Below are 16,692 nucleotides of genomic sequence, written 5' to 3' on the forward strand. Positions count from 1 at the left end.
GAGACCCAAGTCCTTGCGCCCTGCACCCACGTGGGGGACCTGGAGGAAGCTCCTGGCTGCTGGCTTTAGATCGGCACAGCTCCAGCCACTGCGGCCATATGGGGAGTGAACCATCGGATGGAAGACCCCTCTCTCTCTCTCTGCCTCTCCTCTCTCTGTGTAACTTCTGACTTTCAATAAACAAATAAATCTTCAAAAAAAAATAAAAAAATAAAAACCTAAAACACAAAGAACACAAAAAAGTCTCCTGTGACCATGACATGGGCAAAGACTTCATACAAATTAGTATAAGCCATAAAAGAAAAATTGATATTTAAAAAAAACATGCAAAACTTTTAACAAAATTATAAACACTAAAATGCAACAGATTAAGAGAAAATATCCACAGCACAGACACCTCACAAATGGACTTTTTTGTATCCAGTGAAAAGAATATTCAAAACTTAGTTAAAATAAAACAAATAACCCAACAAAAACACTGGCTCAGGGTCAGGGTTCAGTGTAGCAGTGTGGATGTCACTTGGGATACCTGTATCCCAAATCTTAGCGCCTAAGTTTATGTCCCAGCATGGCTCCTGATTCCAGCACTCTATTAACGCACAACTTGAGAAGCAGCAGGAGATGGATGCTTCAAGGAGTTGGGTCCCTGCCACCCACATGGGAGACTCAGATTAAGTTCTTGGCTCCTGGCTTCAGCCTGACTCAGCACCAGCTGTTGAACCAGCAGATTCTCACTGTCATTTTTTCTTTCAAATAAATAAAAAATATTATAAGGGGTACAAAATTTGAATAGATAGTAAGATAAACAAGTGCCCAATAAACTCATGAAATAACATTCAGCATTAGCAATTAGATAAATGCAAATTAAAACAAGTATCACTAAATTCTCATGAATGCTGGTGATGATGCAGAATAATTAGATTTCTCAATTACTGCTCACTGGAATGTAAAGTGAGTGGTATGACCACTCTGCAAATTGTTTGGCAGTTTCTTATAAAGTTAACTTAAGCTTACCATTATGACCAATTAATTTCATTCCTAGCTATTTAGTATGTATGTACGAAAATGAAGTTTTCCAGGAGTTTATTCAACATAGTTAAAAAGTAGAAAGAGACATCCAAAAATGAACAAACAAGCAAAAACACAGGGGACCAGCGTTGTGGCACAGCAGTCTGCCATCCCTTATTGGAGCACCAATTCAATCACTGTTGCTGTTTCCTGAGAAAGCAGCAGAGGGTGGCCCAAAAACCTGGGCCCCTGAAACCCACGTGGGACGCCTCAATGGAGTTCCTGGCTCCTGGTTTCAGTCCCAACATGCCTAGTGATACACTAACAGTAAGAGCTGGGGCAGGCCAAAGTAGAAACCAGGAACTCCTGCAACATCTCCCACATGGGTGATAGGGACCCAAGCAAAAATTAGATCAGAAGCAAGCAAAGGAAACTGAACTGGCACTGACATATGGGATGCCAGCATCATAAGCCACAACTTAAGTGTTCCACAATACCAGCACCTCAAATACATTTCTTTAGAGATTCTAAATTACGGACTGAGCAGAAGTAATAAAACACTTCTGCTGCAAACCAGAGAATGAAAATTGTCTTGTTTAAGCACTTGTGCAAATGTCTGTACTGCAAACTGAACTAGATAATTCTGTTAACAGAAAATCATTTTTACTTATAATAACTGATAAATCATGCTTTTTTAGATAGGCAACTAGCCAACATTTTATTAATAAAAACAGTGGCAAGTCACTTCAAAGAAAACTGAAAATATTTAGAACTTTAAAGTAAAAGTTAGAAACTTTGTCATTATGCAGCTTTCCAGTAAAGATATTTCTGTTGAGATCAGTAGTGATACTAATGAATGCAACTTTTTCACACTGTATAATGAAATGCATCAATACATGTAAGATCTAAATAATGCAGGAAACTAACCTGAATCACCAATACAAAAAAATGAATGATTAATACAAAAGCAAACATGGGTATGAGACTCATTCTAAGCACAAAACAATAAATTTAAATGTACACAAGATCACCGATAGTTTCAGATTCTATCCCTACAAGGAAACTAAAATACCATGTGTTGAGCTTTGGCGCACTATAAAATAACTTTTTCACAATTTTGTTTGAAAAAAATCTATATAACTAGGTGAGATCAGATTTCCTTCACAGGGGCTGGCATTGTGGAACAGCATGTTAAGCCACTGCTTGTGATCCCAGCATCCCATTCTGGAGTACCAGATCAAGTCCTGGATGCTCTGCTTCCAATCCAGCTTTCTGCTAATGCACCTGGGAAGGCAATGGATGACGGCCCCAGCAACTGTGCCACTACCATCCATGTGGGAGACCAGAATGGGGTTCCTGACTTTCAGCTTCTGCCCGGCTCAGACTTGGTTGTTGCAGCCATTTGGAGAGCAAACCAGAAAAGATGGAAGATCTCTGTATCTCTTTCTCTCTCTCTCTCTCTCTCTCTCTCCCTCTCTCTTTTTCCCTCTAACTCTGCTGTTCAAAAAAACAAAATCAATCTTTAAAAAAAAAAAAAATAAGGCCTTCATATAATTCAACCCAAAGAACATACTGCAACAGGCTGAAAACAGAAGCATGAAAATTCAACTATTTCCTATTTAGATAGACAAAGATCTAATAAAAAATGTAGGAAAATGCCAGTCTTTTTACTAAATTTAATTTTGCCCAGGAAAATATTTTAAAATTTAATTAATATAATGTACTTGTTAAAGTTTTTAAATAAAAATGTTCTGATTTCTTATGTGGTAGACACTGATAAATCAGGCCCACATATACAAAACTCTTCAGGGTCAATCATAATTTCTAAGCACAGAAGGAGGTCACAAGATGAAGAAATTTGAGAACTACCCATCCCAAAATGCAAAGTTTAACCATTAAAATATATATATATTGAATGACTGATACTAAATACATTACCATAATAAGAAAGAAAAATATGATCATTTTAACAAGAAGCACAAAAAGCACAAAACAAAGTTGAGTAGCCATTCATAATTTTAAATCTTAGTAAACTAGGAAAAAACATGACATCCACTCTTACCATTCTTTAACACTGCATTAGAGGTCCTAACAACACAAATTACAAGTCATCTGTTTATCAAATTACCTCAATAAAACTTTAAAAAATTAGAAATCATAAAAGTTGAGAAGAAATAAAATTGTCGGGGCTGGCACCATTGTTCACTTGGTTAATCCTCCGCCTGCAGCGCTGGCACCCCGAGTTCTAGTCCCAGCTATTCTTCTTCCAGTCCAGCTCTCTGCTGTGGCCCGGGAGGGCAGTGGAGGATGGCCCAAGTGCTGGGGCTCCTGCACCTGCATGGGAGACCAGGAGGAAGCACCAGGCTCCTGGCTTCAGACCAGCGTAGCTCTGGCCGTAGTGGCCATTTTGGCGGGTGAACCAAGGGAAGGAAGACCTTTCTCTCTGTCTCTGTCTCTCTCTCACTGTCTAACTCTGTCAAATAAATAAATTTAGAAAAAAAAAAAAGAAATAAAATTGTCATTATTTGCATATAACATGCTTATATACATATAAAACTAAATGGAATCCACCCAAAAATTATGTGCAACTATTTAGTGAACCAACTGCAAGGCCACAAGATGAAAATAAGCTTAGAAAAAATTCCATGTGCTTTTATAATCTAGCCATGAACCTATAAACAGCAAAAGTTTTTTAAATAGAAGAAACACTGAGAATCTAACTTTTTCATACTAGAAAACTACAACTCTGCTAAGAGAAAATAAAGAGCTCAATAACTGAAATAGTACATCATACTTAAGGATTTTAGTACTCAATACTGTAATGGTGCTCATTCTTCCCAAACTGAGCCACAGATTCAGTGTAATCTCAAACAAAATAGAAACCAACAGGCTATTCTAAAATTTTAAGTGAATGCAAAGGAGCTAAAGTATTCATAAAAAAGTTGAAGAACTTATACTATCTTAAAGACATTATAAAGCTTTAGTAATCAAGATTTGTGGTACTAATATTAACTTAAATCAACTATATCAGTGAAAGAAACAAGTTATGGAAAAAGCATTTTCAGCAGATGATGCTAGAACAGGATCACATTCAAAAAGAAGGGCATCGAATTTATTTTGATTTAGTTAATAGGTTACTGCTATATAATTGTCCATAATACTTACATTTTTTATTTTGATGTTTCCCCAATCATCATCCTATTTCAAAGACAAGCAAAAAACAATATATTTAACCATCTCTGTACAAGCTCAACAAAATCTAATAATTAAGCTATTTCAAAATAGAAATTTATTCTGTATTTTGATTTAATTTATAATCATTATGATCAAAAACAGTTTTTTGTTAAGCACATATAGCCCTAAAGTCAAGAAGCCTAACAACTGCTTAAACTGAATATGGCAACACAGTCTCAGACAATAAAATCAATAGCACCAAGCACTAAAAAATAGTTAAGTATTAAAAACACTTTTAGCAAGTACTAAAAAGCACTTCACAGATGACAAATGACATATACTAATTTTTTTATGTTTGGAACTAGCAGAGCTAATTCATTAGCTTAAGAATTTTAAAAAGTAACTTGTGAAATTAGATCTACTTAATTAGGATGACTCTACCTGATTTATCATCCAAACAAGGAAACTCTTGAGAATGCAAGTGCTATTACAAATTATACCAGGACAGCAAACCAGCCCATCCAAGGCAAACTCTTAATACTTGCATGTCCACAAATGCTTCTCAAGTCCCAATTAGCAAAGCAATTAACAAATGCTTTCACTTCAGTGTGTTCGCTAAAAAAAAATTTTGTTTTTATGTCCTGATCATATAACACATTCTGTTTTAAAGATTTTTTTTATTTATTTGAAAGTCAAGAGTTAGAGAGAGAGACAAAAGACAGGGAGCCAGAGTTAGAGATCTTCCATTCACTGGTTCACTCTCCAAAATGGCCACAACAGCCAGGTCTGGGCCAGGCTAAAGCCAGGAACTTCTTCTGAGTCTCTCATGTAGGTGGCAGGAGCCCAAGCACTTGGGCCATCCTCCACTGCTCCCCCAGGTGCATTAGCAGGAAGTTAGATCGGAAGCAGAGCAGCTGGGAATCGAACCAAAATGGGATGCCAGCATCGTAGGCAGCGACTTTACCTGCTACACCACAATGCTGGGCCCAGCAGATATTTGAACTAACTGAAGCTAAGCTCTTTACTTCACAGGATAAAGTCAGGTCCACAGAACTACTTTCATTTCACAGAAGGCATAGGGGCTCAATATATCTGTCTCCCCTCATTGGTGCACTAGTTATCTCTTTGGACACCCTGCTTCACAGTAGAACATGAACTTCCTAAAAGCCTTCTCAGCTTAGAGACGCTAATCATAGGACTGACACCACTCTAATCACAAGGAAATGTAAATATAAAATGCTCCCTCAGATGACTTAGCAGAGGTCACACAAAGTTGGGAATGGCGCTCAGATCTGCTTGATTTGTAAATCCCATGCTCTTTTGGTGCCTCACTGTGTTACTCTCTGATACTCAATTTCCTCATTCATAAAACCTGGATATCATAGGGATGGCGTCGTGGGACAGTGAGTTAAGCCATTGCTTGGGGTATCTATATCCATATCTGAGTGCCAGTTCAAGTCTCAGCTACTCTAATTCTGATATAGCTCCCTGCTAATGAACCTGGGAAAGCGCAGATGGTGGTCCTAAGTACTTGAGTTCCTGCCACCAAAGTGGGAGACCCAGACTAAATTCAGACTGGCCCAGCCCCAATTCTTTCCAGCATTTGCCAAGTGAATCAGAAGGAAGATTTCTCACCCTCCCTCCTCTAATGCTGCCTTTTGAATAAATGAACAAATAAATGTTTAAAATAATAATAATGGGGGCTGGCATTGTGGTATAGCAGATAAAGCCATTGCCTACGACACCAGCATCGCATACGAATGCCGGTTCAAGTCCTGGCTGCTCCATTTCCAATCCAATTCCCTGCTAATGGCCTGCAAAGGCAGTGAAAATGGCCCAAGTGGTTGGGCCCCTGCCACCTACATGAGAGATCTAGATGAAGCTCTTGACTCCTGGCTTCAGCCTGGCTCAACTTGGCCACTGTAGCCACTTGGGGAGTAAACTAGTGGATGCAAGATCTGTTTCTCACACTCTCTCTATAACTCTTTCAAATAAATAGAGGAAAAAAATGGAAAATACACAGTTGAGAAAATAAATAAAAACCCTGGCACAAATATTCAAATGGTAGTTATTGGTAGTTATAGTCAATTTAATTAAAATTTTTCTTTAATTCTCCATAATATACCACTACTACATGGCTTAGCACAAACTAGATTATGAAGTTCAATAAACTCCAAAGGCTCAGACAGCAATGTGAAGAAAGCTGTTCACCAACATGTGTTTCACTGTACAGCAGACAGTACTTATCTCTAAAGTTAACCACAGCTCTTTAGCATTTCACATTCAGCCCTTAAATAAAGTACTTTTTTTTTTTAACGTGGACTTGCATATCACAAACACAGAAAGACATCTCTATTATTTTTTCTGGCCTTTATCAATGAAATTGGTAAGCTTAGACACTTAAGTATAGTCAGTGTGATCATTCCAAACAAACTTGAAGCAAAATTACCTTCCCTCTCCTGGTTTTTTAAATAAAATGTATTTATTTGAAAAGCATAGTGAAAGAGAGAGAGAGGAGGGAGAGAGAGAGAGAGGAGGGAGGGAGGGAGGGAGGGAGGGGAGGGAGGGAAATCTTCCATCCACTGGTTCACTCTGCAAGTGTCTACAACTGTCAGACCTGGGCCAGGCCAAAGCTAGTAGCCAGGAATCAGAAACCTTTTCTAGGTCTCTCACAGGATGCAGGGGCCCAAGCACTTGGGCCATTTTTCACTGCTTTCCCAGGCACAGTAGCAAGGAGCTAGATTGGAAGTGGAGCAGCCAGGACTTGAACCGGCAGCCATATGGAATGTCAATGTCACAGGTGGCAACTTAACCTGCTGTGCTACAATACTAGCCCCAGTTTTGTTTTGCTTTGTTTACAAATAAAAAAAAATTACCCATATAGTTGCATATTTTAAGAAATAAAATTTTCCAGCATTGGGGGCTAGAATTGTGGCATAGTGGGTAAAGCCACAACCTGCAATGCCAGCATCCTATATGGGCACCAGTTTGTGTGTCTACTGCTCCACTTCTCATCTGGCTCCCTGCTAATGGCTGGAAAAAGCAGCGGAAGATGGCTCGCCAGTTTCTGCCTGGCCCAGTGCTCTAGCCACTGCAGCCATCTGGGGATTGAACTAGTGGATGGAAGTTCTCTCTGTCTCTCCCCCTCTCTCTATGTAACTTTCAAATAAATAAATAAATAAATCTTTTTTTTTTAAGATTTATTTATTTACTTGAAAGTCAAGAGTTACAGAGAAAGAGGAGAAGAGGCAGGGAGAGGCAGGGAGAGGTAGGGAGAGGCAGGGAGAGAGAGAAAGGTTTTCCATCCGCTGGTTCACTCCCCAACTGGCCTTATCGGCTGGAGCTGCGCCAATCCAAAGCCAGGAGATTCTTCCAGGTCTCCCATGCGGGTGCAGGGGCCCAAGAACTTAGGCCATCTTCTACTGCTTTCCCAGGCCACAGCAGAGAACTGGATCGGAAGTGGAGCAGCCAGGACTCGAACCAGCACCCATATGGGATGCTGGCACCCCAGGCCAGGGCGTTAACCCATTGCACCACAGCACTGGCCCCAAATAAATAAACCTTTAAAAAAAAATTTTTCCCAGCACCGTAATAGTTATTACTCAGGAAATAAAAATAGATTTTATACTAATCAAAACATTTAATACATTCAATATATCCTCATAGGAAAAAAGTGAAACAATAGGGATAATTTTAAAGACTTCCATATTTGGTATAGTGCTTAAAATGCTGTTTAGGATGTCCACATGAGTATCAGAGCACCTGAGTCTGAGTTATGGCTCCACTTCTAATTCCAGTTTCCTGTTGGGGCATACCTTGGGAAGTAGCAGGTGATGGCTCAGGTAGTTGGGTTCCTGCCGCCCACATTGGAGACCGAGACTAAGTTCCAGGTTCCTATTTTCAGCCTGGCTCAGCTGTGGCTGTTGCAAACATTTGGGGAGTGAACCAGCAGATGGAGGGCTTGTCTGTCTTTGTCTCTCTTGGTCTTTCAAATAAATTTTTTTAAATGTAAATAAAATTTTAAATGATATTTTCATAAAATAGTGTTTTGAGATGGATACCAACATTCTTCCCTTACACCAACGTGAATAAAACAGTTTTAACCCTGTGGCACATACAAGTATATTCTCAGCATATAAAAAATACTTCAAATGCTACATGAACACTAAACACAATTTCTGGTGTTAAATATTTCCTCTAACTACACAATAATAATAAGTCATGAAAATGTAGACTAAATTTTACCTTCAATGTTCCTCCTTTCACCATAACTCTCTGTCTGGCTGGCTGGACACCAGTCAGTGCAAAAAGCTGAGCCTTGAACACCATGGGCGGTTCATCAGTATTCAATTCTACACCTCCAAATTTCTCCTTTCCCCACTTTACAGTAACTGCAAACAAAATCACAGTTTTTTTCATTTACAAAATAACAAGACTTCATATTTAAAAGATCTTTAAAGGGTTACCAATTAAATGAGTCCTTCATTTTCCATGCCCTCAACACCTACAAGAGTGACATGAACACAACAGGCCTCTTATAAAATTTTACTAGATCTAATCAAACTTTTCACCTGATAAATAAGTGAATTAACACAGGTTGACTGGTTTGCCCAATGTCACAAATATGGTTCGTAAAAACCAAAGTCTTCTGAATTCCTGTCCAACAACCTTTGCAAAATATGATGATCACATTGAATTCCTATAATAAAGAGGTTCATAACCTTCACTATGTGTTTAATTAAAGAATCACTTAAATCAATAGAAGGGTACAGGGAGAAGAACATAGATAGCTGAAGAGAAGAAAAATAATCTTTGAGAGAATAAAACATTTATAAGAGGTTAAAGAACACAGATCTGGAAGGTAGGTATAGCAGAACTGAGAAAGTTGTCCCTCCACTAGAAGTGCTCAAATATATTAAGAATTCAAATATATACCTACATCACGGAACATGAAAAAGTTCTGGAAGTAGATCATAATGATGGTTATACAACCATGTGAATATACTTAATACCACAAAACTTCTCACTTAAAATGGCTTAAATAGTCAATTTTATTGCATGTTTTGCCAAAATAAAAAAAAATTCAATTACCTCCTAATAACTCACTTTGGAATACAATAAACAAAACAAATAAAATTCAAAGATATACCTTGTTCCCACTGAAAAGTTTAGACCATCTATCTTTAAGGTAAGAATGTTAACATGAATTAGTTGTCTTATTTCCAACTTCTGAAATCAGAACCTGAAAAAAATGACCCTAACTTCGAATCCTGATTGCATTACCAGTTCAATGAATGTGCTGGGCATTCATTTAAAGACACAGTACCAAGCATCAGGGGATGCCTGGTAAACTTAAGGTCTAATAAGTGAGAAATGGAGAATAAAAGTTAAAACAAATAGCAATATGTGTTTTTTACAGGCTACAGAAGAACAGAGGAATGCTTGATGAGTAGTGAAGGATTTCCCGGAGAAGTGTTAACTTTTGAATTATAACAATTTTGGGTTGTATCTCAAAGAAAAGTATAAATCAGAGAATGAAAGTGTTCCTGGAAAAGAAGACAAGAGAAACATCCAATGGCATAAAGCAGCATGGTGTGTTCTGAGATGGAAGTAATTTCCAAAGTGAAAGAAAAGCAGTAGAAGAGGGCCTGGTGCTGTGGCATAGTAGGCTAAGCCTGCGCCGGCATCCCTTGCAAGTGCCAGCTAAAATCCCAACTACTCCTCTTCCAATCCAGCTCTCTGCTTATGACCAGAGAAGACAGTTGGGAATGGCCCAGGTGCTTGGGCCCCTGCACCGTCGTGGAAGACCCAGAAGAAGCTCTCGGTTCCTGTCTTCGGATCAACCAAGCTCTGGCCACTGCAGCCATTTAGGAGTGAACCAGCAGATGGAAGACCTTTGTCTCTGTCTCTCCCTCTGTCTGTAACTCTACCTCTCAAATAAATAAATTAACCTTAAAAAAAGAAAAAGAAAAAGCAGGTGAAAACTGGTACCTGGCTAAGAATCAAGTCAAAGACAACAAGTTATGCTAAAACATACAAGAGAACTTCAAAATGTTTGTGGAAAATGGAATTTTAGAAGTTTATGTTGGTGCAACAAATTCTAAAATCCATGCACATGAGAGATCTTCAGAAAAATCATGGAAAACATGTCATAAAAAACTACTCAAAAAATGTTTTTCCACTAAACTTCTCTTTTAATTCCATTTTCCCCCAAACTCTTTGAAGTGCTTTCATACATGCAGGCTTTGTTTTGTAGGAAAGGTATAATCCTTTAACAGTCTTTTTACAAAGGCCACTTTGGTCCAGCGCCGTGGCTCGCTAGGCTAATCCTCCGCCTGCGGTGCTGGCACACTGGGTTCTAGTCCCGGTCGAGGCGCCGGATTCTGTCCCGGTTGCTCCTCTTCCAGGCCAGCTCTCTGCTGTGGCCCGGGGAGGGCAGTGGAGGATGGCCCAAGTGCTTGGGTCCCGCACCCACATGGGAGACCAGGAGAAGCACCTGGCTCCTGGCTTCAGATCAGCACAGCATGCTGGCCGTAGCGGCCACTTGGGGGGCGAACCAACGGAAAAAGGAAGACCTTTCTCTCTGTCTGTCTTTCTCACTGTCCACTCTGCCTGTCAAAAAAATAAATAAATAAACAAAGGCCACTTTGGTCTCATCTGAACATTGGATCACTCTAGCTGCAGCAGAGAAAATGGCTTTAAAGGGGGCACAACTATAATCACAGACAAGCTAAAGACCAGCTGAGCCAAACCATATTCTGAAATGAAAGAGAATCCACCTAAATGTAGATGTGGCATAAAGGGCAAGCTACTTAAACTTTCTGCTTATCCATAAAAAATGAACCTTCTCAGTTATCACAGGATTATGATGAAGACTAAAACAAAACTCTACCTCTCTGCCAAACACACTGTTGTAAGTGTTCAATAATTTTTACTGTACTTACCCTCAACTATTAAAGAATCTAGATATTTAATTTTTTACTCAAACTTACAAAGTGATACTTAAAATTTCTTTTCATTTTAATACAGGGCTTTTTGCTGATCCTGAAAATAAACATTCTCAATATGGAGATGTCAAAGGAAGGGACCTTGGAAAGCTACTTAAATTCCTTCATTTTGGAGATGAGGAAGATCTGATAAAATGAACTCAGATATGCATCTGGCATAGCGTTTAAGATGCTGCATGGGTCACCCGCTTCCCTTATAAAGGGGCCTGGGTTCAAGTCCCAGGCTGGCTCCTGATTTCAGTTTCCTGTCAATTCATTTCCTGGGAGGCAGCAAGTGATGCCTCAAGTAGTTGGGTCCTTGCTGCCCATGTGGGAGACCCATACTGAGTTCTCGTCCCCTGGCTTTGGCCTGGCCAAAAACTAGGCTGTTTTAGTCATTTGGAGAATGAACCAACGGATCTCTCTTTCAAATAAAAAAATTTTTTGAAGGTTTATTTATTTACTTGAAAGTCAGAGTTACACACAGAAAGAAGGAGAGACACAGAGAGAGGTCTTCCATCTGCTGGTTCACTCCGCAGTTGCTCACAATGGCCAGAGCCAGAGCTGCGCCAATCTGAAGCTAGAAGCCAGGTGCTTCCTCTCGGTCTCTCTTGTGGGTGCAAGGGCCCATGGACTTGGGCCATCTTCTGCTGCTTTCCTAGGCCATAGCAGAGAGCGGGATCGGAAGTGGAGCAGCTGGGTCTCGAACCAGTGCCCATATGGGATGCCAGCGCTAGAGGCGATGGATTTACCCACTAAGCCACAGCACCAGCCGCTCAAATAAAAATTTTTAAAAATAAAACTCGGGCCGGCGCCGTGGCTCAACAGGCTAATCCTCCACCTAGCGGCACCGGCACACCGGGTTCTAGTCCCGGTCCGGGCGCCGGATTCTGTCCCGGTTGCCCCTCTTCCAGGCCAGCTCTCTGCTATGGCCTGGGAAAGCAGCTGAAGATGGACCAAGTGTTTGTACCCCTGCACCCACATGGGAGACCTGAAGAAGCTCCTGGCTTTGGATAGGCCCAGCTCTGGCCTCTGCAGCCATTTGGGGCCTGTCTCTCAAATAAACAAACAAAATATTTAAAAACATAAAATAAAAACTCAACTTTTTTAAGACAGAGCTTTGGTGAGTGGTGGGATGTCTTAAGGGAACAAAGAGAGGGGCAGGTTTTGTTGTCTTTGTGGGAATCTACCAGTGTGTTTAAGTATTAGCATACTATCTCACTTACTTAGGTAATCATCATTAAAGCATCAAATTCGAGATTCGAGTCCATCAAGAACGCACCTTCCTTTTGATTCATATCATTATTTGAAAACGCAGAATATTCAATACAGAAATTAGGACAGAGTGAAGAGTCAGGAGGTGGTCAATGAATCATACATCTTAGCCAACTGGAGCCACCACACACATTTCAGGTTCCCTAACTAAGAAAAAAATGTGACCCCTCACCATTACCTCAGGTTGCCATAAAGTAAATGACTCTGTCAAACGCCACTCAAAAAGCAATGACGCCCGCCAGAATGTCTGCGAATTCCTCTACCTCCCAAAGCTAACACTAAGCTGCGGATACAGAAGTCCAATGCAATGATGATAAAACGAAAACGAAGCCCAAAGTGAGGTTTGCAACCCGCCACGGGATAGAATTGAAACTGCTACATAAGGGGTAGCAAGGACTAAGCCGAGGACGAAGGACAGCTCTCCTAGGGCCATCGCAAGAGAGATGAAAGCAAACCTCGCAACCCTGGTCCCCCCACCCCTCGGCGCTCCCTTCCAAGTCTCCACAGTGCAGCCCACACGGATCGCACCGCACCTCCAGCTCGACCCCTGGCCTCCCAGGACATACACCCTCACCATTCCCAGCCCACGAGGGCAGCGACAGAAACCATTCTGCAGAGTCACGACTCCGAGCCGCTTCCCATGTCCACTCCCGCTCCCACCCCAACCATCCGCGGGCCCGGGCGAAAGCGCTCCCACGCCGGTAGGCCTCCGACCCGGGAAGCAAAAGGAAAGGTGTCAAGGTCGACTCCCGCGCCGCGGCCACCCCGCACACCCCACCCTGACCCAGCCCGGCCCGCGCCCCGAGCCCGCCTCAGCAAGGCCAGGCCTACGCGGAGGCCTAGCGTCGAGCCGGGGGGCGGGCGCGGGGCGAAAAGCTTACCAGAGTAGAGTGGCATGGCGGAGCGGGGAGAAGGCGGCGGTGCAGGAGAGCCGGGCCTGGCAAGGGCGGCGAAGGGAGACGGACGAGCAGGCTCTGAGGGCGGCCGAGGCAGAGGTGCGGCGGCGGCGGCTGCGCTGCGACGAGGCGTCTCATTCAAACCGGCCACTGGCGATGACGCAGCAGCACGCAGCCCTCCGGAGGGGTTAGAGGGTGACTACGGGGTGGAGGCTGCGCGCGCGGGGTGGAGGCGGGGCCTGGAGGGTGGCGAGAGGAAGGGCGGGGAAGGGAGGGAAAGGCGGGGCGAGAGCGCGGCAGGAGCTGGGAGGAGGAGGTGCGGGCCAGCACGTGGCCCGAGCGCCCTGAGCAGGTGCGCGCCTGCGCACTGGACGCCCGCCACGCCCCGCGCGTACTCGGGCCGCGTGGTCTTGGCGCCGCCCCCACCTCCTCTACAGGTGGAGAGGGAGCCTAGTAATTGTAGGCTGTGTTTTTCTGGAAAAACTGATTTACTTCCTTTTATTTTTTGAAGCGGTGGTTTGTTGTTAATGTACCAAGTGGAAGAGATGGGACTTGGGAAATTTATTGAGGAGACTAAAATTTAGTGAGCATTGCGGTTTTTCAGTATATTTAATTAGTGCTTATTTACTAGACGTGATTTGGATCAAAGCTGAGTGGTACCGCTGAGCCTCGCTTTCTTCACCTGTAAAATGGAGGTAGTAGTATGTACATCATTGGTTCGAAACCAAATGTATAGAGGACACTTGGTACACTTAGCATGCAATGCATGATAGCTATTCTACGTCACACGCTAAAAACTTATAAAGGGGTTTTGTAACGTGCAGCTAAAGTAGCAGGCTGTGGGTAGCCTTATTATCCATTGTGCACATGTTCAGTAATATATTTCTATAATATATGTCTTGAAAAATATATTGCAAAGTCATCTATGGAGCAAATCTTTCAAGTAAACAAAGCCTAAAGATTGAGGAATATAGGTTTATTTTGTTGTAAAAATTTTTGAAATTCATGCATAGGAGGAACCCCAAAAAGTTAATCTAGGGGCTGGCATTTCCTCCAAAAATTAATTTAGGGGCTGGTGTTTGGAGCAGCAGTTATGATGCTGCTTGAGATACCTGAATCCCGTGTCCGAGTGCCAGGGTTCGAGTCCCTGCCCCACTCCCAATTCCAGCTCAAAGCCTGAAAGGTGATGGTGATTACTCAGGTAGTTTGGTCCCTGCTACGCACGTGGAAAACCTGGGTTGAGTTCCCAGCTCCCAGCTTTAGCCTGGCCCAGCCCTGGCAGTTGCAGGCATTTGGGGAGGGAGCCAGCAGGTGGGAGATCAGTCTGTCTCTCTCTTCCATTTAAATGGATTTAACTTTTAAGTTAATCTAGGTCTGTACAGTGTGGTCAAATACCAGGTTTTTGGATGGTGAACAACGTACAGTTTGTTACTTAGTCTATCCCCCTCCTCATCTGGCCAACAGAAATCCTAAACTGTAAAGTCTCCATTCAATGGTTTCTGCATGCCCTAAGAACCTACTACAAGGGGGCTGGGCAGTGCCAGCATCCCATATGGACACCAGTTAAAGTCCTGGATGCTCCATTTCAGATCCCTGCTAGTGGGCCTCGGAAAACAGCACATGATGGCACAAGTCCTTGGGCCATTGCACCCTGGGAGACCGGGAAGAAGCTCCTGGCTTCTGGCTCCAGATCGGCCAGCTCCAACCATTGCGGCCATCTGGGGAGTGAACCAACGAATGGAAGACCTCTCTCTCGATGTCTCTCCCTCTATCTGACTTTGCCTTTCAAATAAATAAATAAAACTTTTTTTTTTTAAATCTCTTTGTATACTCCTATATTAGATGGTTTGGTTTCTCTGGAAAACCCTGAAGTGGTACATCATTGTGAAAATTAGGAAATTGGAGACAAAAAGATGTTACAAATTTCCCAGAAAAAGTAAATAAATAAACCAGTTAACTTACTAAGGGTCAATATTAGATTGGAATATAAATACCTAGTGCATCTTGTGAGATTTACAAATTGAATGGCAGGGCCGGCGCCGTGGCTCAACAGGCTAATCCTCCGCCTTGCGGCGCCGGCACACCGGGTTCTAGTCCCGGTCGGGGCACCGATCCTGTCCCGGTTGCCCCTCTTCCAGTCCAGCTCTCTGCTGTGGCCAGGGAGTGCAGTGGAGGATGGCCCAAGTGCTTGGGCCCTGCACCCCATGGGAGACCAGGAGAAGCACCTGGCTCCTGCCATCGGAACAGCGCGGTGCGCCGGCCGCAGCGCGCTACCGCGGCGGCCATTAGAGGGTGAACCAACGGCAAAGGAAGACCTTTCTCTCTGTCTCTCTCTCTCACTGTCCACTCTGCCTGTCAAAAATAAATAAATAAATAAATAATAATAAAAAAAAAAAAGAAATTGAATGGCAGGCCGGCGCCGCAGCTCAATAGGCTAATCCTCCGCCTTGTGGCGCCGGCACACCAGGTTCTAGTCCCGGTTGGGGCGCCGGATTCTGTCCCGGTTGCCCCTCTTCCAGGCCAGCTCTCTGCTGTGGCCCAGGAATGCAGTGGAGGATGGCCCAAGTGCTTGGGCCCTGCACCCCATGGGAGACCAGGATAAGTACCTAGCTCCTGGCTTCGGATCAGCGCGGTGCGCCGGCCACAGCAAGCCAGCAGGAGTGGCCATTGGAGGGTGAACCAACGGCAAAGGAAGACCTTTCTCTCTGTCTCTCTCTCTCTCACTGTCCACTCTGCCTGTCAAAAATTAAAAAAAAAAGAAAGAAAGAAAGAAAGAAATTGAATGGCAAGGCCACAGTTAAATTAATGAAAGGTACAACAAAAACTAAATGAAATTTAAACAGAAAATATAGAGAAGGAAAAGTACTCACTTCCTATGTGCCTCATCATTGAACACTGTTTACATGGCTGTAACTAAACACTATTGATGACATAACCCAAATATCGTATTAGAAGGATGTTGAAAGCGAAGAATTCCTGGAGAAGACCCCAGAGGCACAGGTAATCAAGGATAAAATAAACAAATGGGATTACCTCAAATTGAAAAGTTTCTTTACAGCAAAGGAAACAGTCAGGAAAGTGAAGAGGCAACCAACAGAATAGGAGACGTTATTCGCAAACTACACAACAGATAAAGGATTAACAACTAGAATCTATAAAATGATCAAGAAACACCACAGAATCAAAACAAACAACCCAATAAAAAGATGGGCCAAGGACCTTAACAGACATTTTTTCAAAAAAGGAAATCCAAATGGCCAACAAACACATGAAAAAATGCTCAGGATCCCTAGCCATCAGGCAAATGCAGATCAAAACCACAGTGAGGGTTCACCTCACTCCAGTTAGATTTG

At 42.6% G+C, this 16,692-nt stretch overlaps 1 protein-coding gene across 1 annotated transcript in view; it reads right to left on the reverse strand.

The window, feature by feature from the left end:
* USP14 (ubiquitin specific peptidase 14) overlaps positions 1-13,502 on the reverse strand; it is a 52,509-nt gene extending 39,007 nt beyond the window's left edge. The window contains exons 1-3 of the mRNA XM_062201439.1: positions 13,325-13,502; positions 8,428-8,573; positions 4,174-4,206 (exon numbers count right to left, since the gene is read on the reverse strand). Of these exons, the coding sequence (XP_062057423.1) occupies positions 4,174-4,206; positions 8,428-8,573; positions 13,325-13,340 (195 nt within the window). The 5' untranslated portion in view covers positions 13,341-13,502. The remainder of the gene's footprint in view (positions 1-4,173; positions 4,207-8,427; positions 8,574-13,324) is intronic.
* Between the last annotated feature and the right edge of the window lie 3,190 nt (positions 13,503-16,692).

The sequence above is a fragment of the Lepus europaeus genome, chromosome 9, assembly GCF_033115175.1.
Source record: "Lepus europaeus isolate LE1 chromosome 9, mLepTim1.pri, whole genome shotgun sequence".
Taxonomy (NCBI): Eukaryota; Metazoa; Chordata; class Mammalia; order Lagomorpha; family Leporidae; genus Lepus; species Lepus europaeus.